This window comes from Notolepis coatsorum (genome assembly GCF_963971535.1).
Source record: "Notolepis coatsorum genome assembly, chromosome: 2".
Lineage (NCBI taxonomy): Eukaryota > Metazoa > Chordata > Actinopteri > Aulopiformes > Paralepididae > Notolepis > Notolepis coatsorum.
Window position 1 is genome coordinate 121,262,345 of NC_140166.1, and position 24,590 is coordinate 121,286,934.

Genomic DNA, 24,590 nt, shown 5'->3' on the forward strand with positions numbered 1-24,590 from the left:
CCCCAGTGTATCGTAACTGCTAGTTCCAAGACATTGTGTCAGTCTGAAGTGTAGGAAATGCTTCAGTTGAGGATGGATGGAACCTTTCTGCTTTTCAAGACCCCGTTTCCCGGTTCCCTCTGAACCCAAGCCAGAACTGCAAACACGTGACTCTGTAAGTAAGCTAATGGTTATGCATTGATTACACTACTGGCAAGGATTTCAGACCACTCAATGTCAAAAAGAATCTGAACTACCCCTTTAATGCAGAAATGTTCCTACCACTTTCCAGTGCATAGGCATTACTTAAAGATGCTAGTGGTATTTCTTTTTGTTAAAATAAGTGATCTACATGTTAAAATAATAGCTCTACATGCCGACAGCCATCACTGGTATAGTGTCTGGTCAGTAACATGGGTCTCCCAGTCCCTCCGCTCTGCAGTAAACAGAATATGTATTTCCTGGTATCCCATTCCCACTTTATCCAATCAGGAGAGAGAACTCCACACAGTGGTTTGACTCAAATAAGAAATAAAAACAAATATGTGCTTGAAACAAGTGAAATAATCTGCCAGAGCAGAAAATCTGGCATGACAAACTTTCTTGAAATAAGTTTAAAAAATTTTAACTGGTAGACCCCGTTACTGACCAGACAATCTATATTAGTGATGGCTGTCGGAATGTAATAATACACTTTATTTGTATAGCACCTTTCATACATAAACTGCAGCTCAAAGTGCTTCACAATGTAGAGCTATTAAACACTTTAACAAAAACAATACCATTTACAGCACCTTTAATGCATACTATACTCATACAGTGTATAAATACATTTATGCTGTACCGTTGGCTCAATGTGTGTTAGAAAAAAAACACGCAATCATAGTGACGGGATCACTAAAGGCAAATTATAAATAAAACATTCATTACAATCTAGAAAGGTGCAAATGAGACATTGGGAGTTTGTCCCCGAAAGTCAGAATCAAGTCTCTCTTTCTTAGGGCGCTTTCACATATAGTTTTGGTGGACTCTGTGCGGTTCTGGGGGTGAAGTTGCAACATTGTTGCATTCTTCATTTGGTTCGTCTGCGTTCACGCTGCAATTTGTCAAGCGCACCAAACTTTCTGAACAATGTCACGCGGTCGAAAAGGGCGCTCGTCTATTGGACACAATAGAGTGGAAATGTGTGTGTGTGTGACTGCGAGCCCTGTCTGACTCCAGATCAGCGGAGGCGTCACAATTTTCAGTCGGTGGCGGTGCTGGTGATGCCGTGATTGCCGTCTGATGGGTCTCATCTTCGAAAGACTCAACGACATGTTTCGGGCTGGATGTGGGTCTTGTGCCAAGTATAACGTCCAGGTCATCATACCAAGGGAACCTGTCTTTCTCGTCCCCCGAACTCCTACTTTTTCGAAGCAAGTCACAGACTTTAAATAGTCTAATTATTTTTTCAGCCTGTTATTCGTTTTAACTTCTTTAATTCACATTTCTTTAGTTTGCAATAATGCAACTGCAAGCCAATGTTCCGAGACATATTTATATATTTGTAATTGTTAGGCTATTTGAATCCACCATTTAGGGCTAACGGTGTATTCAAATAGCCTAACAAATTAAATGTAATATGTCTCGGAACATTGGCTTGCAGTTGCATTATTGCAAACTATAGAAATATGAATTCAAGAAGTTAAAACGAAGTTTAGCCTATTCAATAGTTTTAGAAGGCTATAGCCAAAGTTGCACCGCTTAGCCTATATTTTACGCACTGTGTTTAGCCTATATTAAATTGTCTAATTGTTTTTTCAGCCTGTTATTCATTTTAACTTTCAGCCTGTTAATAAATATGTGTCGTTAAATCAGTATTTAACTTCTTGAATTCATATTTATTTAGGCTATGCTAATTAAAAACACAAATGTTATGGACATCTAATTTAATTCTCTGCTTATTTATTAATATATTGCTGATGCAGTTTTTTTTATTTTGACGTGGCATTGATCCATTGTTCTATTGAAGCCCATTACCACCATCCTCTCGCTAAACAACTTGTACACCGCGTTGTTTTTATGGGTGCCCACAACTAGCTGTTTAATTTGGTCTTCTGCCCATATGTCTATCAGGGCTTTCACCTCGTCATTCGCCCACGTCTGTCCACGAGACATGTTTACCGCATGCTTGTTTTGCAGTGAATGCGCGCCGCGGTGTTTGTTTTTTTCCTTCTACCCAAGATGCACAGTTTATCAGGTCACTTCCTATATTTGGTCCGCGTTTGGTCCGATGAAGCGAACCGAGACCTACGTTTTCAGGCGGACCAGAGTTCGCGTGTTTGGTCCGCACCAGAGTTCGACTGAGCATTCACACCACCCAAAAAAAAGCGGACTATCCGAGCAAACGAACTCTGGTCCGATAGTCCGGACCAAACAGCTCTGGTGTGAAAGCACCCTTAGTCCCCAGCCTCCAGGGCCAGCACTCTGGTCAGGTGGAAACGGACGTGAAGGAGAGGAGATAAAAACAGGGACGCAGCCCCGGAATGTGTAGTGGCTTTGATTGACAGGTCATCCCCCGCAGGTCAGGACTCCTCTGAGATGATGCGGGCGTGGCACGTCGCCCGGAGCTTGGTTACGGTTGCCATGGAGATACTGCCCGGTTCAGTGAAGATTTTCTAGGAAATCCCAACAAACAAAAGGATTATGGGATTAAAGTCAGTAAAAACGCATGGCCTTTTCCACACACAGGTCCCGTTCCAGAGCGATGAAGCTTTATCCTAACTGACGTCAGATCAGTATGGGAACATATGATTTAGGATGTAGGATTTATCTTCTTTTTTTTTTACCTGCATGAAGGTATGGCAGTCATCTACGTGGGGTCCGCGCGTGATCTGTTTGAAGCTCTGGCAGATGTCTGGCAGCGACTGGGCCTGCTGAATCAAAGCCTGATTATGACGGATCAGTGTCACAGCGACGCGGAACAGGATCTTGGAGCCCTCGTAGAACAGGCAGTCCCAGATCCGCAGAACAGTCTGTCGAAGAGGGAGAACAAAGGATCCATCACATCATACCGGCCTGAAGGGAGCTGAGCTGATGAGAACTAAGACTGTAGTCTGTAGTTAGTACATCTGTAGTACACTGAACTAAGTCACTACATCTGTAGTACACTGAACTAAGACACTCCAGTGTTTCCCACAGGATTTTCAGAGACTATGGGGGGTCCGGGGGCATGCGATTTCTTTTTTTTTATAACATTTTGATTAAACTTAACTAGCCCTTTATTAGTTGAATCAAGGTGTGCTGGTGGTGGAATTTAACAAATACATGGAACGGCTGGGGTGTCTCGAGGAGAGGTTTGGGAACCACTGGACCAGAACATAAGTAAATTGAATAGCAAAGTTTGTCTTTCAAATACCACCTGAGAATGCACTACTTAAATATGTGAGCAAAATATTATGATGTTTATAATGATGTCTACAATGTTTTACTGTTTTTAGATTATCATTGTTAATTAAGTGAATTGTGATTGTCATATGTATCTCATGTATTGTTATGTTTTGTGTTTTTTGTTGTCTTTCTGTGTGGACCCCAGGAAGACTAGCTCGCCACTTAGGGGGCAGCTAATGGGGATCCTTTTAAACAATAAACAACAACAACAATACACTGAACTAAGTCACTACATCTGTAGTACACTGAACTAAGACACTACATCTGTAGTACACTGAACTAAGACACTACATCTGTAGTACACTGAACTAAGACAATAATAAATAATAATGCAGGACCTGTCGCAGAGGTCTTTAATTGGCATGCAACGACACTCAATGTTAGCGGCACACACACACCGGAACACACATTGTCTGTAGGATCACACATCCCGTCGTCCTTCCCCCCCAAGGGCAGCCGGGAGCAGACGAGGGCTGTGGCGTGAGCCACGCCCGGGGACCATCCAAGTGCTCCATTGCCCGTCTTCGTCACGGACAGCGTTAGCGATCTGTTGTTTTGCATGTTTTTCCATTGGGTTTCTCTTATCGGGGGGGGGGGGGGACCCTTGCGAGCACGGGGAGAACATGCAAACTCCACACAGAAAGGCCTGGGAGATACCCCACCTGGGTAACTGGCATCATGGAAACCTGGTCCCCAAGCGGGAATCGAACCCTGGACCTTCTTGCTGCGAGGCAACAGTGTTAACCACTACACCACCGTGCCGCTCTGTAGTACACTGAACTAAGTCAAGTCAAGTCAAGTCAAGAGTTTTAATTGTCACGGCATACAGGTATACAATGAAATGCGGGTGGTCTTGCCCGCAACGATGTGCAATACAGTGGTACATATAATAGAATCAAAAGAAGAAACAACATTGTGCAGTAACAGGTAGCAGGTAACATGGAGTGACATCTCGGTATCTGTACATAGTTATTTACAGAGCATGTGTGACATGCTAGTTAGCTTTGGTAGTGCAATACACTGTTCCTGTTATTCTAATTTAAAGTGTCCTTTCCTTTGGCCATAAGTGTGCGTGTGTGCGACATGAGTGTGTGCCCGCTCATGTTAAAGTGTTAAGTGGCTGCTCGTGTGTGAGCGTGCACAGTGTGCGTGTCGTGTGTGTGTTCATGTGTGCTTGTGTGTGGACAGTTCAATGTTCTGAGCACTCAATGTTCATTGTTCATGGCTCTGATGGCCTGGGGGAAGAAGCTGAGCCTAAGCCGCTCTGTCCTAGTAGCTGGGGTTCGCAGGCGTCTGCCTGACCTCAGCAGCTGAAACAGGCTGTTATTGGGGTGGTGAGGGTCTTTCATTATCCTGCAGGCTCTGGATTTGCACCTCTTGTTGTATAGAACCTGCAGGAGGGGTAGTGCAATACCCGTGGTACACTCGGCTGAGCGCACCACTTTCTGTAGGGCCTTCTTGTCCTGTGCCGTGCTGTTTCCATACCAGGCAGTGATGTTTCCGGTCAGGATGCTCTCTACAGCTCCTGAGTAGAAGGACTGGAGTATCTTCCCCGATACTCTGAACTTCCTTAACTGTCTCAGGTGGTAGAGACGCTGTTTCGCCTTCTTTACTACTGTGTCTATGTGTGTTGACCATGTCAGGTCCTCTGAGATGTGGACCCCCAGGTACTTGAAGCTGCTCACCCTGTCCACGGTAGCCCCGTTTATCATCAGTGGTGTGTGTGTCTCCTGCTGTCCTCTCCTATAATCCACGATCAGTTCCTTGGTTTTGCCAATGTTCAGGAGCAGGCTGTTGTCCTGGCACCAGCGTCCAGTACCTCAACCTCCTCCCGGTAGGCCTTCTCGTCGTTGTCCGAGATCAGCCCCACCACCACGTGTCATCTGCGAACTTCACTATGGAGTTGGAGCTGAACTTGGCCACACAGTCGTGTGTGTAGAGTGAGTACAGCAGGGGGCTCAGAACACAGCCCTGGGGGGACCCGATGCTCAGGGTGATGGTGTTGGAGGTCTGACCCCCCACCCTGACCGCCTGGGGTCTTTCGCTCAGAAAGTCCAGTACCCAGGCGCTCAGGGCGGAGCTCAGACCTAGCTCGACCAGCTTGTCCACCAGTCTGGTGGGGACTATGGTGTTGAACGCTGAGCTGTAGTCAATGAACAACAGTCTCACATAGCCCCCCTTCTGACGGTCAAGGTGCGAGAGGGTGCTGTGCAGTACCTGGGAGACCGCGTCGTCGGTGGACCTGTTTGTCCTGTATGCAAATTGCATAGGGTCCATATCACTGGGGAGGGAGGCACAAATGTGGTCCTTGACCAGCCTCTCGAAACATTTCATGACCACAGAGGTGAGTGCCACCGGTCTGTAGTCATTTGGACATGCTGGGGAGGGAACTAAGACACTACATCTGTAGTACACTGAACTATTTTTTTTCAAGAAAACTCAAGTTTTCCGTTATAATTTGCAGTTGAAAAAATGCAATATATAGCAATATCTTGACTCTAGTATGGTGATAATATGGTATAGTGGGGCCTCTGGTGATTCCCACCCCTAATACACTCTGTAGTTCGCTCCGACATCTACCTACCAACCAATGAAAACATCACATCAGAGAAACATGAAGATAACTTAGTCATTACACTACCCTCTCACCACACACACACACACACATCTCCTCCCTCATCTCCCCACTCACCTCTACAGGCAGGACATCTATGAAGAGGCAGATGAACCAGCGAGACACCACCAGGGTCCAGATGACGTTTTGTTCCTGCATGTTCTGCCAGACTCCGGGAGCCTTCACCTTCACCAGCTCCCCCAGCACCTCCTGGTCCATCTTCAGGCCCAGCATGCCTGGGCTGTAGTAGTCTGGAGACAGGAGGACACGTTATTGTAAGAGATCCGTTCAATTTACATCCACAAATGTAGTATATTCTTGCAGAGCTTGGCGCTAAAGCAAATTCACCGTCAAAGTAACTAGTTCCTCTCATAAGTAAACAAGGAGCTTTGGAGAAGAGTGGACATTATGATTCAAGAGATTTATTTGTCACATACATACACAAGACACGTAATGAAATTAAGGTGGCCATGCCCGCCTTGATTGTGCAAAAGAATACAAATAATAATAGAATAAAATAGAATAGATAATAAAATAGACATGATAAAAGGTACTAAGATCAAATACAATACAATACAATGCTAAGCTTATGAGTCCTATATACACTACTATACAATATACAATATACAGTTATGCTATATGTAACTATACTATACTAACTATACTAACTTACACAAAAACAACTGCTGCCTTCCGGAAGGCGTTACCGCAGCCTCAGAGCCAGGTCCAGCAGGCTCAAGGACTCGTACTTTCACCAAGCCATCAGACTCATGAACACTACTTCTTAGTCACTCAGCTTTATTGTATATATTTATGTATTAGTTTTAAGTAGTTTAAGTACCTTACGTTGATTTATTCTACTGTTGCACTTTTTATATTAACTCTCTCAGCACTGTCACTTTTGATCACTATCACTATTATGCTGGTTTTATTGTGTTTTTGTGTATTGTATTGTTCCAGCAAATATTCATAAATGGTAAGGCAAACATACTGTGCTTCTCAGAAACTAAGCTCGACGATTCTGTAAAAGATCCAGAGATAGAGATTGAGAACTACTCAATAATCAGGAATGATAGGAACAAACATGGAGGTGGTGTCTGTATGTACATACACAAGGACACCAAATTCATCAACAGAAATGACCTGAATCATAAATCAATTGAAACTGTATGGGTGGAAATCCTATTCGAAAGGGCGAAATCCCTACTGGTTGGCACAGTCTACAGGCCGCCAGATCATAGTGGCTTTTATGATACAATGGATGGGTGTTTAGCTGGAGTTGAGGATGTAGACAAAATTCTTATTGGAGACTGGAACACGGATATGCAACGAAAAGATGCACCCGTCTTCAAGGCCTTCAGTAGGTTTTGTGATCTGCATGGCCTCAGCCAGCTAATCACCCAACCCACACGTGTATGTGAATCAACTCAGACTACCATTGACCTCATTCTGACCTCCGACAAGTCCAAGATCTCAAATAAAGGGGTTATAGCATGTGGGTTAAGTGATCATTATATGATATTCTGTACCCGAAAAAAACTAAAACAAAAGGCTGGCTGCCACAAAACAGTCACATCTAGAGACCTCAAAACCTACTCTAGCGAGGCCTTCAACCTTGAACTGGAGAGTCTGGACTGGTCAGATGAACTCAATGGTACACTGGTTGACGAAACATGGCTTGGTTTCAAAACCAAATTCTCAGCAATACTAAACGACATGGCCCCCCTAAGAACCACCAGGGTAAAAAATCGCGCTGAGCCGTGGATGCACTCCGAAATACTGGCCGCTATGAAAACCAGAGACAAAAAATGCTCTGAGTTTCGTAAAAGTCAGTCAAAGCTTACTAAAAGCACGAGCAGTGAACTCCAAGCCCACGTGACTGAACTCAAACTAGAAAGAAACAGACTAAGAAACGACGTAAACTCCATGATCAAAACTGCAAAAAAGAATTTCATCAATGACAAAACTGAGGAAAACAAAAACAAACCACGTGAACTTTGGAAATTACTCAATAATCAACTAGGATGCAGTAAAAAACTTAAAACCAGATTCTCAAACATAAACATAAAAACTGACAACACGCTCATCACAGACAAGCTGGATGTAGCCAATTACTTAAACATTTTCTTCACAAACATAGCCACAACACTGGTAAACAAACTACCCTCCCACTCAGGGCTTTATGGGGTAGAACACATAGTAGCTTTCTACAAAAACCTAGGGGTCCGCAAGGACGACTTCAAGCTGGAAATGGTAACAACAGATGAGGTACTCAATAAACTGAGCGCCCTCCAACCTAACAAGGCCACTGGCCATGACAACATCCCCTCCAAATTCCTCAGAGACTCAGCAGCCGCCATCACACCAATCATCACACACATAATAAACCTCTCCATAAAACAGGGACACGTCCCCAAGGACTTCAAAATTGCGAGGGTGACCCCTCTGCACAAAAAGGGCAGCAAATTAGACCCAGGCAACTACCGCCCTGTTTCTATTCTCACCTCCATCTCGAAAGTCATGGAAAAAATAGTCTACGAACAGGTCGAAAAGTACCTAGCGGAAAAAAATCTAATCTACGAATTCCAATCTGGCTTCAGAACATCCCACTCCACTGACACATGCCTTCTCTATTTGAATGACCACATCAAACAAGAGGTGGACGCAGGCAAATACTGCGGCATGGTCATGCTGGACCTACAAAAGGCCTTTGACACGGTCAATCACTCCATTCTGATTGACAAGCTAAAAGCAATTGGTTTTGATAGTCTATCAGTGAGCTGGATGCAATCCTACCTTGAGGGGAGGGAACAGATGGTGGAGGTAAACGGTACCCTATCCCCCCCCCTCACAGTGAGCTGTGGTGTTCCACAAGGAAGCATACTAGGACCGCTACTGTTCCTAATTTATGCAAATGACATGTCGTCAGCTTGTGACTGCAACTTGTTCCTGTTTGCGGACGACTCAGCCCTGCTGGTCTCTGACAAGAACAAGTTACAGGTTGAAAAAACCCTCAGCTCGGAACTAGGCAGAATCTGCATATGGCTCGCTGATAACAAACTATCATTACACATGGGCAAAACAGAGTCCATTCTCTTCGGTTCAAATAACAAACTCAGCAAGACCGACGGCTTCTCAGTTACAGTGGGTGACAATATTGTCACAAGGAAAGATGAAATTACCTACCTGGGGTCCATCCTAGAGGCTAATCTCTCCTGTGACAAAATGGCATCCAATGTAATAAAAAAAGTCAACCAACGAACTCGATTCTTGTACCGGATCTCCTCTCTGGTAAACAAGAACACCCTGAAGACTCTGGCAGGAGCACTCATTCAGGGGTACTACGACTATGCTTGCACCTCATGGTACCAAAGCACCTCAAAGGCGCTAAAAACAAAATTACAAACATCTCAAAACAAACTGGTCAGACTACTGCTTGACCTTACTCCTAGAACCCACCTCACCCCTGCCCACTTCGACAACCTAGGATGGCTTAGAGTAGACGACAGAGTACAACAACTTGCAATGGGCCTGGTCTACAAGATACACTACACGACCAAGGTACCCATGTACATGTCAAAATACTTCCCAAAGGTCAGTGAATACCACGATCACAACACCAGAGGGAGCTCCACAAATCATGTCAAACCCAGATTCGGCTCAAATAAGGGACTAAACACGTTTCGCAATTATGCCACATCAATGTGGAACGCCCTACCCAAAGCTGTAAAGGAATGTGGATCACTACCCACTTTCAAAACCTCTCTCAAGGGACACCTACGGGAGACTGCAATTCAACACTGGCCCCTGTAAATATCCTAACCCAATCATTCCAACCCCCTCCAATGTACAGTCATTTACCTAGTATGGTTTTGTCAATAGTTCAATGTACAATTGTGTTTGTTTGTACAGTGTCTCCTCCCCCCCCCCCCTCAATGTACAGTGTTACTTGTTTATACAGTGTGCCCCCCGCCCCCCCCCCCCCCAACCACCTCCAATGTAAATTACCCAGTATGGTTGTCAATATCCCAATGTACCCGACCCCCCCCACCCAACCTCCAATGTACAGTTTCTACGTCAAATGTATATACTCCCTTTTCTTGACTCCTTCTGTATCACAAACAGTACTGTATTTGCAAATCTGGTATGTCATAAATGTATAGATGTAGCAGTACTGACTATCTGTATGTCATGTATGTCATATATGTCTATATGAATTGAAAATGGGGGACCCTGATGGAAACAAGACAAACGTCTTTCTCAGGTCTGCATCCCCTTAACAATTGTATGTATTGAGCCGTACTGTATTGTACCCATTCTGCAATCTGTTAAATAAAGTTTTCATTCATTCATTCATCCATTGTGTATTTTATTACCATGCTGTAGGTCGAGGGGGCAAGACCCAAGAATCTTACTCTTTTTTGTATGAGAATATGACAAAGATGCAACAATAAAGCTGAATCTGAATCTGAATATAGTTATGTTTTTTAAACCAACCAGTTTTTTTTAACCAACACTGCTCTATTAGAAAACAATACCATGCAGGCTCTCAGCTGTTCATACGTTTAGTGCAAACACCAGCTATGCATTCATTCTGTTTAGATTTTATAGCTTGTTTGGATATTTGGAAAAATAAAATGAATACATTAAAAGCATGTTAACGGACATTGTACTTATTATATTATTAATTATAAAACAGGGTGGGAGGTTAACACCCGTCAGCAGCCAAGTGACGAGGTACATTTAGGCCCAGTCCACACGATCACGGGTATTTTTGACACCGGGTTTTTTATTTATTATAAAAAAAAATAAACTCTGCCCACACGACGTGGGTTAAACCCCACACAGAGTGACGTATATACGTGTAGTACAATGCCAAAGCAGTAGGTGGCGATGTAGTTCAAACATGAAGGCATTTGCAACCAATCAGAAGGGTTTAGAATTAATACCGGAAACTGAACTGAAGCCTGAACACAAACATCCCTCCTTGCTCACAGCCAAATTAGCTACAGCTAGCAACGAATAATTTAAGTGCAATAAACAAAAAATGATACATTCACTGTGTATTCTGCCTCATTTGTTGATGAAACCAAAACCAACATCAACACAATTTACCACCAAGAGCGGAGTTTAGTCTCACAAAAAGATTGGATGAAAACGTTATTTAACACATTGCAGAATGGGTACAATACAATACGGCTCAATACAAACAATTGTTAAGGGGATTTAGACTGTTGTAGTTTTGGACTGGGTTCCTTATAACAATAACTTGACAACACGTGAGCTTAGTTTAGCCGCAGTTACAGGTTTACTCTGGTCAGGTCAGGAATACGACAACAGACATCATCAGTCGATCACAACACTCTTCAACACAGAAGATACGTTTCGAACAAGTTTGTTACAATCATTTTCATACAACGCTACTTGGGACAGCTCTGCTGTAAAGATGTAGCTGGCTCTGCTCTAATCTCTCTACCCCGCGTTCGGTTGCTAACTTGCTATTGTTTGCGACAGTCTGCCGTAAACATGGGAAATAATTGCGACAGCTCTGCCGTAAACACTGGAAATAGCCTCGGTTACTATGCCCACACGCAACCACTGTAACCGGGATGCGCGCAAAACTTCACCCTGCACTCCAGTTTTCAAAGACCGCGGTTGCAGTGTTCCAAAACCCCAGTTGCGTGTGGCCGAGCAGTGCAACCGCGCACATTAATGCTCGGTTATATAACACCCGTGTTCGTGTGGACAGGGCCTTAGTCTGTGGCAGGTAAACCACACCCAGCTCACTGTAATCACATGTTGGCTTGACAGACTGGTGAATCCAGCAGCCGCTGGGAACAAACAGTGGATGAAAAGGTTAATGTCCTGAGTAAATAAAACCTGGGATTTAACAAGCTTAGTTCAGTTTTAGGTCTAACAAGCCGACAGATTAAGACGATGTGACCTGACTGGATTATTCATAGTGGAGGACCACAACACACACACAAACACGCACACACACGCAACTCTCCTTACCTGGTAGTATCCTGCCTATTAGCGCCTCCATCAACCAGAAGGATTTCTCCTCATCTTTAGTGATGAGAAGGAGGTACCCTGCAATGAAGTTCATGCCCTGAACAGGAGGATGAGATCTGGGTTAGAAACACACACACATACAAACACAAACAAACAAATAAACACACTCAGCTGACAGTGTTGCTTTAGCCAAAGGGACGGGATGAAGCAGAACATTACTTAGAATTCATTCATCTCATCCCCCCACATGAGAACAAAACAAAGCAACTATTTCTCTGCTGAATTAGGCCACATGAAAGTCTAAAGATATATATTACATAGTGGTGGGGCTCGATTAAGCATTTTAATCGAATTAATTCGAGACTTTATAGTTAATTAATCACATGAATGAACAGATAAATGGGACACATGAAAGTCTGTCTAAAGATATATATTACATGATGAGTATGAATGAACATAATAGGTCAATAGGCCACATGAAAGTCTGTCTAAAGATATATATTACATGATGAGTATGAATGAACAGAATAGGCAACATGAAAGTCTGTCTAAAGATATATATTACATGATGAGTATGAATTAACAGAATAGGCCACATGAAAGTCTGTCTAAATATATATATTACATGATGAGTATCAATTAACAGAGAATAGGCCACATGAAAGTCTGTCTAAAGATATATATTACATGATAAGTATGAATGAACAGAGAATAAGTCAAATTAAAGTCTGTCTAAAGATATATATTACATGATAAGTATGAATGAACAAAATAGGCCACATGAAAGTGTCTGGCGATATATTACATGATGAGTATGAATGAACAGAATAGGTAAAATGAAAGTATCTCTAAAGATATACATATATTACATAATCTCTGTCTACATGGGGTCCAGAATGATGATGTCATCAGATACAGTCCTGCTGCCCGTTTTACTTGAAAATCAGCTACTTTACTTCTGCTCCAGTGCATAAATGATTAACCTTTCAAACACATGCTAAAACTCTCCTGTACTATACTGTGCTCATAACAGACTGATATGCAGTGCCCTTAAGAACTTCTGCTACTTTAAGTAAATGTGAACAAAAAAGCCTGTGCAAAAACTGCATTGCAAAATATGAGCGATATCCAACCTTGAATTGAGTTCAAATGTTTTAAATTAAGAAATAATAATTTTTCTAAAACATGCATATCACAATAATACAAATTAAAAAAAGCATTAGCGCCTGGAGACATTCTTATGGACAAGATCTAACAGATGTATATTCTGATTAAGATTTTACTTTTGAAAGTTAATTCAGATTCAGATTCCTTTAATAAGCCATTATGTGTAAACACATTGGTAATTGTTTCGGCAATTACAGTATGCATTTTTCCATAAATCTTTTTTTCTTCTTCACATAACCACAGCAACGACACAGGACAAAGACAGTGCAGTGAATGATTAATAAATTGAATAAATATATTATATATATATAGTGTATAAGGAGTAAAGTAAAGTGCAGAGTTCCAGTCAGTCCCAGTGCAGTATTTTTGCCAGTGTCATTGTTATTTGTAATTTGAGTCTTTGGGAACATCATGTGATCATTCATGATATTATTTTGTCTTTCCTGCTTCAAGAAGCAGAGACCAATGCCCCTCAATACATTTGAATGGGAGTTAATGACTTAATCCAACACTATCTTTCTTTCTTTGTCTCGAAAATCAACATTAAAAGATCAAAAAGATCACAATAACACAGTAAAAGATAAAACACCAAACATAAAAGATAAATTAAAGAATCTCAATCATAAAAAACAAAACAGTGGATGTGTTGGAAGAGGAGCAGGAAGAAGCATTGTTGGCTTTCTCCAAAACCATTATTACTGCCAAAGCTGCTTTCCTTCACCATAAGATCGAGGCCCCGGCTAAGAACCTTCGCAAACTGCACGCCACCATGTCCTCCCCCCCCCCCCCCTCTCTCTCTGCCAAAGACAGAGAAAAAAGAGTGGAGAGCATCCGCAACTGCTTCTCCCAACCCCCGCCTGTTCCAAATGCTGAATCGAGAACCTCATCCTTTACCTCCCATTACAGACACTGGTAACGTCGAACCGTCCCACTACATGCCAGCTGGACCTGTGGGATATCGTGGATATCCTGAAGAATGTTCTCAGTCAACCGAGGTTCAGTTAATAACAAGGTTTATTAACCAGACAGATAGAAATGTACACATAGTAGTTAGAGAGAATGGCTGAGGGGCTCGCCCCAGGTGATCAGCTGAATTTACCCAGGTAGAGACCAGGAATGCTGTCGGGAGGAGCCCTATATAGTTAAAAGGGGGGGAGGTGGTCCCATTTGATAGGTCAAATGGGTGGGGGGGGAACACAGGATAGGGGACAAAGGGGAGGGGAGGGGGGGTGTCTTTTGGTTGAAATTTCTTTATTGTTGAAATTTTAAATACCCTTCCCACTCCTCCAGACCATAGCACCAGACATCCTCCCATTCCTAACGGCAACCACCAACTCCTCCCTCAACTCGGGGGTGGTCCCCACCTCCCTAAAACAAGCCAGAGTCACACCGCTCCTAAAAAACCCAACCATGAACCCCACCGTCATAGACAACTATGTCCTGTCTCTCTTCTCTCCTTCCTTTCTAAATTACTTCAATGTGCTGTATCGAGTTATGTGGGGGCCAATGGGGGCTCAGCCCCCATAGATAGAGTCTATGACTATAGATAGTCAACAACATGGGGGTCTCTCAAAGAATTTATATAATTTCTTTTTTTATATATATATTTTTTCAATGTACGAATTTGTATTATTTATGTTACCTAAATAAATTGTTAATATCATATTTTTCTTTTCAGTTTTTAAAAGAACCGAGTAATTAATGTTGTGGAATAGGCTGCATTTCACCTCCAAGCCGCTATGTGTCGCCCATGAGCGTGTCTACTAACGCTACTCCATCCCATTTGGTGAAGAAGCAGCAATGATGCATAACATGATGTAAACAGGAGGCTGCCCATGGTCCTCATGTCCTGCAACTGCGACTCAAGTAAAAAGTAAACAGTACGCCACATGCCGCAGAAAAAAAGGCTTAACCCGCCACAAGGCTGTACAAGGCTGGACAGCTTCGTCTTTATATAAAAAGGCCAAAGACTAACGCTGTTGGCACAGCAGCTAGCAGCGCTACTGAAGTTGACACTGCTAGTAGTGTTAGCTCTGCTCCTGTTAATGTTACCGCGGCTGCCACTGCCAGACCCGAGTCTCCACTAGACCTGGACTGTGCTGCTGCTCAACCACCACAATGCTGGGGACCGAGTCAGTGGACCTTTTGGAAAACGAAATACAGCTGGTTATTTGCCAAGGAGGTAAATGGAGGTAAATGCTGCTGTTAACTCAATCAGCGCCGGAAGCCTAGAGCGGCACGGTGGTGTAGTGGTTAACACTGGCGCCTCACAGCAAGAAGGTCCAGGGTTCGATTCCCGCTTGGGGACCAGGTTTCCATGATGCCAGGTACCCAGGTGGGGTATCTCCCGGGCCTTTCTGTGTGGAGTTTGCATGTTCTCCCCGTGCTCGCAAGGGTTTCCCCCCCGATAAGATAAACCCAATGGAAAAACATGCACAACAACAGATCGCTAACGCTGTGGCGTCCCTGGCGAAGACGGACAGGAGCACTTGGATTGGTCCCCTGGCGCGGCTCACGTTGACGCCTGTCTGCTCCCGGCTGCCCTTGGGGGGGAAGGACGATGGGATGGGTTAATCGCAGATACGAATTGCATGCATGCATCGCATGTGTGCCGATTGATGACCTCTGAGCAGGTCCTAAATTATTATTATTAGAGCATCTTTGTTCCAACGCTCTAAAATATAGGAATAAGTGGCGGTGTTTGCAGGGCTATATATATATTCTATATTATAGCTATGGATACAATACTATGGCCCATTTGACATCACCTATCTATCGTTCAATATGTGAAAAAGAATAATTCTTTTCGTCAATACGTTCGCGTGTTATACCGTGGTGAATATGAGTATAGTCTTAGAGTGATCCTGTCTAATCCCAGAAAACAACGATATGCAGCAAAACGTGAATTTCACTAAAAGCTTTGCCGTTTCTCGCCTGGACACTCCTTTCCTTCCTTTCTCCTTTTTAAATTTTTCTCCCATCCCAATTTCGCTGTGCCAATTCTCCCCTCCCCTGTCTTGAACGTTATCGCATATGCCCCCCACTGGCCGGTTGTAGGGAGGATAGAAGCCTTGCATCACGTGTCCCCTCCGATACACGAGGAGGCAGCCTGTCACATCTCTTCACCTGCCAGCGCGGACTCTCATTGGCGAAGTGTAACGTGTGGGAGGCTCACAATACCCCCGCCATTTCCTGTCTCTGCTGTGCAGGCGTCCCCCAACCGACCTGTAGGAGTCGCTGTCCACAACGTCCAGATTACCACCCATCGACTTCCACCCGCTAACTCTGCCAATTGAGTTAGTATGACGGCCGGCCCAAGCCGGAGGCAACGCCGACAGCCGGATTCGAACCCGGTGTCTCTTGCGTTGGTGACGAGCGCAACGTCCGCTGTGCCACCCAGCCGCCCCTGACACGCTACTATTTCCAAATCAAATATATATAATAGGTAGGGCTGACCTTCGATTTCTTTTTTGGAATTCGAAGCTTCGGGGCCGAGATTAGATTTTAATTCGAAGCTTCGAAATAACAAATAAAAAAATAATTATTAATATTTAAATTAAATTGTTGTGGGACTTGTATAGCACTTTGTTCAACTTTGTCAGTGCTGTAAAGTTTAAACCTTTTTAAATCTTAGACAAACTAAACACTTTGCTTTCATGAAATATTGTAAGCCATCATTTGAGGCTTTATAAAAGCAGCACAATGAACACAAATCTGTCAGTGCAGAGTCCGACCTCATCTTAAATAACAAACAGCATTGCTTGTTGTAGTTAACAAAGAGAGGCAGAGTTGATTTTTTTTTTCATATTAGAATCCCATGCCTATCGAACGAAGCTTCGAAGTATTTAAGACAGCCCTAATAATAGGTATTATGTTTCATCATAAATGCATTTTTTGATGCTTTGATCGTCACCAACGGCATACGTTGTGGAGTAACGTTACACACACACGTTGCGATCGAGGTGATGGTTGGATCAGAGCAGGATTGATATAATTTAATCCTTACCTTCACTAGGAGGTACCCCAAAAAGAATATTCCAATTGTCTGATTGCGAGTCCAAGTACCGGTGTCCAACGTGTCGCCAACATAATCCACCACAACAGATGCATCGGAGGCATTTGACGCTTCTCAATGGGATCGGGATACCCGCCCACCTGGCGCGACAAAGGAAAGTGCGCCCGGAGACATTTGATCGACGCACAGGCCAAGATATACTGTAATGTTTCAAAGGGTGCTCGATACTGCCACCTGGGTGGATGCGGCCGGTATTGCACATTGGCATTCTCAGGATGATTCCCCATGTTAACCCCGAGTCTGTGTGCCTGTAATGAATGGAAATATTGAATAAAAGAAATAACGATGAAAACCCGACTATACTCAACGCATGGCGAGATAACCCGACTATCCTCGGGTCTGGCGTCCAAAGAGTTAAGTGCCATACAACTATTTATTTTCCACTAAATTCTTTTGTTGGTTTTTGATTTATAAGTGCAGAGACAAATAAATGTTCATTCAAGTTCATAAATGTGGTCAAAATCTTCTAATTAAATTGTTGTATTTTATCAGATGCAAAATGCAAATAAGTAAATATGGCATTATATATCAGAGGCGAGTAAGAAAATGAACAAATATTGATAGTTAAGAATGAGACTGAATAATGACATCACACAATAGTCTAATGATTAGACGGTTGTGTGATGTCATTACTCATTAGTATTAGACTCTAATCCTAATGAGATATTCCTCTAAATATGACTTCGAAAACGATCATAATTTCAGGGGGGAAAAGAGTAAAAAATTTAATCAGGGGGCCCCCATAGCTCTCAGGTGATAACTCGAACCCTGGCTGTATCCAACCAACTTACTGATTATCTCTTACAGAATGACCTCCTAGACCCTATCACCCTAATCAAGTCAGGCTTCAGGACTGGTGACTCTGGACAGGACAGGAGTGAAGAGTCACAGAGGCTCTTCACTTAGCAAAAGCAAAGTGCCTCTCCTCGGTCCTGATTCTCCTAGACCTCTTCAACTCATCCTCTTCAATTCATCCAGAACGCAGCCGCCCGTCTGATCTCCAACCTACCAAAGTCAATCCACTTCTTAGGGACCTGCACTGGCTCCCCATCGCCACATGAATCCGCTTCAAGGTCCTCGACCTGGCATATGGCCAGTTGTACCCTTCCTGCTGACTTGTCGTACATAACTTGTAAGTCGCTTTGGATAAAAGTGTCAGCTAAATGACTACATGTAAATGTAAATGTAATGACAATAAATGTGGGTGTAATCTAATCTAATCTTTCAGCTGCGCTGTGAAGCTCTTGACTGGGGCCTTGGTATAAACTCTGTATATCCTGTATTAATAATAAACTTTATTTGTATAGCACCTTTCATACAGGAATTGTAGCCTAAAGTGCTTGTACTGTACTTGTGTTGTATAATGACAATACATTTTAATATAATCTAATCTAATCATTAAATCATCATCAACAATTGAATTTAACCTCTTTTCTAAAAGATGTTTTTGTATATTTGTATTTAAACGGCGACATGCTGTTGGTTTGCTTGATCTCTTCATAGTCCATTCCACAGAGTCACCCTGCAGACTGAAATACACATTATTTGTCTACGAAGAGTGGTACGAACACAAGGCTGTTTTAAATGAGCTTTCCTTCTTAAGTCCTGCCTTCCCTCTCTATCCTTGAATATGTTTTGAAGGTTACCTGGAAGTAAATTGTTTCTTGCTTTAAACATCATTTATGCAGTAGTTCTAAATGTCAGTGGATCCATGAATTTCAGAGTGGGATATATAGTTGAATACTGAGTGTTATTTAGTACCTGAGGGTTCAGTGAAAATCACAAACCTCCTCCTTGAAAACAGATATTTCCTGTCCGATTTCCATAGTAAAAGTGGTCAGTCAAGCATCGACAACAACAATGACGTTTTTTTCACAGCCTTTTTTTCCTAGGATGCCAAGAATTCTTGGAGGCACTATAGGTTTTCATTGAGACTCAAGGACTTACAAATACTGTATACAGTATACGACCTTGCCTGGTCAACTTTCCACTTTTAGGAAAAGATTAGTCTGGATCACAGGACTCAGACTGTGGGTATAAGCATGGTCATTGGCCGACTAATTCAATCAGAATTCTCCTCCCCTTCCGCTATCTGCAACACTTTTGCAAAGACACCGGCACTGCATCCTGAGCTCAACGCCGCCCAGGATGATTGTGATTGGTTTAACACTATGATCGCCGCGGACGAGTTTTCACGTCATTCCGAGCCATGCTCATTCTGCCGAAGACGCCGTAACTCTTCTTTGATGTCAATATTTAAAAAATCTGTCATCGAAATCATTATTCCTTTCCGGAGCCCTGAGACACACTGCTGATCTCCTCTCAACTCTCTAGCGGTTCAAGAGCGCCATCTGGTGGCCGATCGGCAGATCGCCAACCGGATATTAACCTTTGAACCGGTAGTACTCATCCATATGTGGTCCGGCCACTCGCTATAGCTCCCGCGACTCCATCTTGAAACACTGGATAATAGATTGCTCGCCCTAACTCAATAAACAACGTTATTTGGACGTATACACTATTATACAACCTGGAAATGGATCGGGAATTTCTACATCCCATAATAGAAAAAAATCTGTTCCACGCTCATCTGCCAGCAGCGCGAGGAAGCCACGGTAAGATTCAGCGTTATTTTCTAACGTATTCTATACTAACTGATCTGATGAACATATGACCCACTCTGGATGAATCATCTAACGCTGCCCACGGAATTATAAACGATCCCCCGCCCATCCGGTCAACATCAGATGATGCGTAGAAACTTCTAGAAGTACGTCCAGTTGAAACTTTTTATCTCGCACAGATTCCTACCAAACTGTATTTGATCATCAATATAATGCATTTAGGGCTATAAATCACGTTCTGAAGAAAGCTGCAGAAAACGATAAAAACATACTTATACTTTAGACCATATTTTAGTATGAATATGTGAATGAAAAAGTTTAACGTTGCTACACCCTGAACAATACATGTAGGACATTGAATGGGCCATAATAATGGCAATTTAGCAATAGAATTTAAAAAGTTATAGCCCTGCAAAGAAGGGGAACTTCTCCATAGACAAATAGAGCTGGCGAGGGATGGTAAATTATGAATTTAACCCATGGCGATTAAAGTGTTAAGGAAATACAAAATAAGCCAGAGCGTTTTTTTTCTTTTCTATAGTGGAATGATAATAGGTTCGGTCAGACCTCTATTCAGCGCTGGCACAGCACTAACATAGTGTGGGGAGAGGTAAAACCCTCAGCTCGGAACTAGGCAAAATCTGCATATGGCTCGCTGATAACAAACTATCATTACACATGGGCAAAACAGAGTCCATTCTCTTCGGTTCAAATAACAAACTCAGCAAGACAGACGGCTTCTCAGTTGCAGTGGGTGACAATATTGTCACAAGGAAAGACGAAATTACCTACCTGGGTTCCATCCTAGAGGCAAATCTTTCCTGTGACAAAATGGCATCCAATGTAATAAAAAAAGTCAACCAACGAACTAGATTCTTGTACCGGATCTCCTCTCTGGTAAACAAGAATACCCTGAAGACTCTGGCAGGAGCACTCATTCAAGGGTACTACGACTATGCGTGCACCTCATGGTACCAAAGCACCTCAAAGGCGCTAAAAACAAAATTACAAACATCACAAAACAAACTGGTCAGACTACTACTTGACCTTACCCCCAGAACCTACTTCACCCCTGCCCACTTTGACAACCTAGGATGGCTTAGAGTAGACGACAGAGTACAGCAACTTGCAATAAGATAAGATAAGATAAGATATTCCTTTATTAATCCCCTTGGGGAAATTCGTGACACTGGGGGCCTGGTCTACAAGATACACTATACGACTAAGGTACCCATGTACATGTCAAAATACTTCCCAAAGGTCAGTGAATACCACAACCACTACACCAGAGGAAGCTCAACAAATAATGTTAAACCCAGATTCGGCTCAAACAAGGGACTAAACACGTTTCGCAATTATGCCACAACAATGTGGAACGCCCTACCCAAAGCTGTAAAGGAATGTGACTCCCTGCCCACATTCAAAACCGCTCTTAAAGAGCACCTACGGGAGGCTGCAATTCGAAACTGGCCACCGTAAATGCCCAAAACCCCCACCACCTCCTAATAGACAGTCTCCTCCCCACCGCATGTACATATTCCCTCCCCGCCGTATGTATATTTCTCTCCCACCCACCCACCCCCTCCTAATGTACAGTCCCCTCCCCATCATATGTATATACTCTGTCAGGATCTAGGGGTAACAGTACTGTATATTTGAATACCGTTTATGTCACAAATGTATCAGTACTAAATACCTATATGTCCCTATGCCATAAATGTCATGTATGTTGTGTATGTTGTGTCATAAATGTCTATATGAATTGAAAATGGGGGACCCTGATGGAAACAAGACAAACGTCTTTTTCAGGTCTGCATCCCCTTAACAATTGTATGTATTGAGCCGTACTGTATTGTACCCATTCTGCAATCTGTTAAATAAAGTTTTCATTCATTCATTCATTCATGGCTATGCAAGACCAAGGAAACTATAAAAGATTTTGTGGATTTTAGGAGATAAACGGGGCTACCGTGGACAGGGTGAGCAGCTTCAAGTACCTGGGGGTCCACATCTCAAAGGACCTGACATGGACAACACACATAGACTCAGTCGTAAAGAAGGTGAAGCAGCGCCTCTACCACCTGAGACAGTTTTTTTTTTTTAATCACATTTTTTTATTATTACTTAACATGAAAACAAGACAACACAATACAATAACCATAATAACAATACACAGAACTTCACAGGGAGATAACAGAACAATAATAATAAAAGAAATAACTATTTATAAAAACAGAGTACAACATTTTAATTTTAAAGAGGTACTATCTTACAATTGGCCTTTCCCAGTATTCAGTACCGTTTCCCGGCCGTGTGGCTCTATATCAATAAGACTTATGTCTCTAATTCTCATATTGGCGCACTCTTCCAATTCCCCTCACAACCCTCACCCTCACCAAACTGAGTCATCTCAAAACGTGCATATCAGTGATGTCAGAGATTTCCAGCTGCATAACAATGTGGCAATTGTCACCAGGCCACACAGTTGTTGGAGCCCAGCCTCAAAACGGCTTAAGATCCTGAGGTAGAAAAACGCTGCCCCAGAAATACAAAACAATGAACCTTTTCGAAAAACAAAAACCTACAGAGTGTTCCATAGACTCACAGGAACCGTGCAAAAGTGCCCAAACAGTGAAGAAATAGCAAAATAGCTCCCCCCCAATAAAATTCCCCCAGTTAAAGTTAAGAAGGACAAGACAAAAGACAAGACAGACAAGACATTTCCTCCTCCCCCTCCCACGAGACCGCCGGACTCCCCCGAACAAGCACCTCAACCCCGCTCAGCCGCACACGGCGATCCTGACCTTCTCAGCTGTTGCAAACCACAGGTCAATACCAGCCTGCCCCACCCCAATCACCCGCGCCGTGGATATCTCAAGATAAATCACATCCAACAGTGTTAGGGACCAGTTAATCACTGTGAGCTTCTCAGGCTCCTTCCATCTCAATGCTATTAGCTTCTTCACTGCTGTGACGCCCGCTAGGACAACCCTTTTTAGTTGTACGGACGCGGGTAGTGTCGTTATATCGTTCAGGAGTAGCGTAACAGCTGTGAATGGGATAGTTAAGCCACACAAATCTGAAAGTTTGTCCGTTATTGACCTCCAGAAGCGGGCCACTAGTGGGCAATCCCAATACATATGCATATAAGTGCCAGCGGCCCTTTGAGAGCACAAAGTGCACAGAGAATCGGTTACCAGTCCCATAGCAAATAGCTTCCTAGGTGTAAGATAGGTCCTATGAATATAATTAAAATTAATTTGCTGGTGATTGGGGTTGCGGGAAGACAATGCCACATTTGCCCAAACATCATCCCAGTCAAACTCGGGGTCCAACTCCGGGATATCCACACGCCAGATTGTATCCAATGACAAATTTTTATACGTGGATTGAATTAAGAGCGTATAAAAGTCTGAGACAAACCCTCTGGAGGTCGTCCTGTCCACTATGAGCCTGAGGAAGGGGTGTGGTTGCAAAGCTTGAGCCCACGGCACGCCATGCGCCCTCAGCGCTGACCTTAGTTGAAGGTAAAGAAAGAAGGACTCGCCGGGAAGATCATACAATTCTCTTAAGTCCTGAAACGCCCGAAGGCCGTTCTTATCATAAATATCCTCCAGAGTATGAACTCCCCTCCTTTGCCATTGAGGAATACTAACCGGCTTGTGCCCAACAAGTAGTTGCTGATTATAAAAAATTGGAGAGTCCAGGTGCCATGGGCATTTAACCCCACACGACTTCTGTACATTACGCCACGTTTGGATCACGTGAGTTATGATCGGTCCATACCTCAGTCGGCATTTCGAAATAGGGACAGTGGAGTACACTACATCCTGCAATCTTAGCGGTGAAACCGCCGCCGCTTCTAAGGAGCGCCAAGATACAGCCTCTACAGGGTCTAGCCAGCACATCAGAGGTCTCAGTGAAAAGGACCAGAAATAAAGCTTAAAATCAGGGATTGCGAGGCCCCCATCTTGTTTCCTACGTTGAGTAGTAGCTCTTTTGATTCTCGGGCGTTTGTTATTCCAGATAAACTTAGATACCATCGATTGTACCTTGCGCCAGTGGTCTATTGGAGGGGGCAGGGGGAGCATTGAGCTAACAAAATGTATCCTAGGCAGGACGTTCATTTTGATTATGGAAGCCCGGGCTTGTAAGGAGTTAGGAAGGGACGACCACCTGTCTAGATCCTGGCGTATTTTATCATAAGTACCCGTGAAGTTGTACTTAGTAGTTTGACTCAGCGTGGGGAATATCTCTATGCCCAAGTATTTAAAATGTTCCACTATGGGGATATCAGCTGGTAGTCGCACCGCCTTGGCCAGCTCATTAAGAGGTAGGCAGGCTGATTTGTTCCAGTTCTGTATCGTATCGCTCTCGCTCGGCATCGCTCTCTGCACTATCTCGCATATGTGCACGCGCACTGAATAAAGACCACAATGTACCTTTAATCCCAATATTCGTCTGACCACACCCCTATCAGCTTACCCATATAAGCAGGGGTGGGGCCACCCACTCGCCTCCTTCTCGCTTTCACCACAAGGAAGAAGTGCCTCGGTAGATCCCCACACTTGACACCATGTTGGAAAGGATTAGGAGCAGCTTTGGGAAACAAGGATACGTTGACATCATATCTTTATTTTCTCTCTCACTATTTTCGAGAAAATACAGCGATATTGTCTTCGTACTG

The 24,590-nt window shown here is 43.3% G+C and overlaps 1 protein-coding gene across 1 annotated transcript in view; it reads right to left on the reverse strand.

Annotated features, from left to right (window-relative positions):
* Positions 1 to 233: 233 nt before the first annotated feature.
* grtp1a (growth hormone regulated TBC protein 1a) overlaps positions 234 to 24,590 on the reverse strand; it is a 66,009-nt gene continuing 41,652 nt past the window's right edge. The window contains exons 5-8 of the mRNA XM_084309304.1: positions 12,038 to 12,134; positions 6,101 to 6,273; positions 2,808 to 2,993; positions 234 to 2,636 (exon numbers count right to left, since the gene is read on the reverse strand). Of these exons, the coding sequence (XP_084165430.1) occupies positions 2,544 to 2,636; positions 2,808 to 2,993; positions 6,101 to 6,273; positions 12,038 to 12,134 (549 nt within the window). The 3' untranslated portion in view covers positions 234 to 2,543. The remainder of the gene's footprint in view (positions 2,637 to 2,807; positions 2,994 to 6,100; positions 6,274 to 12,037; positions 12,135 to 24,590) is intronic.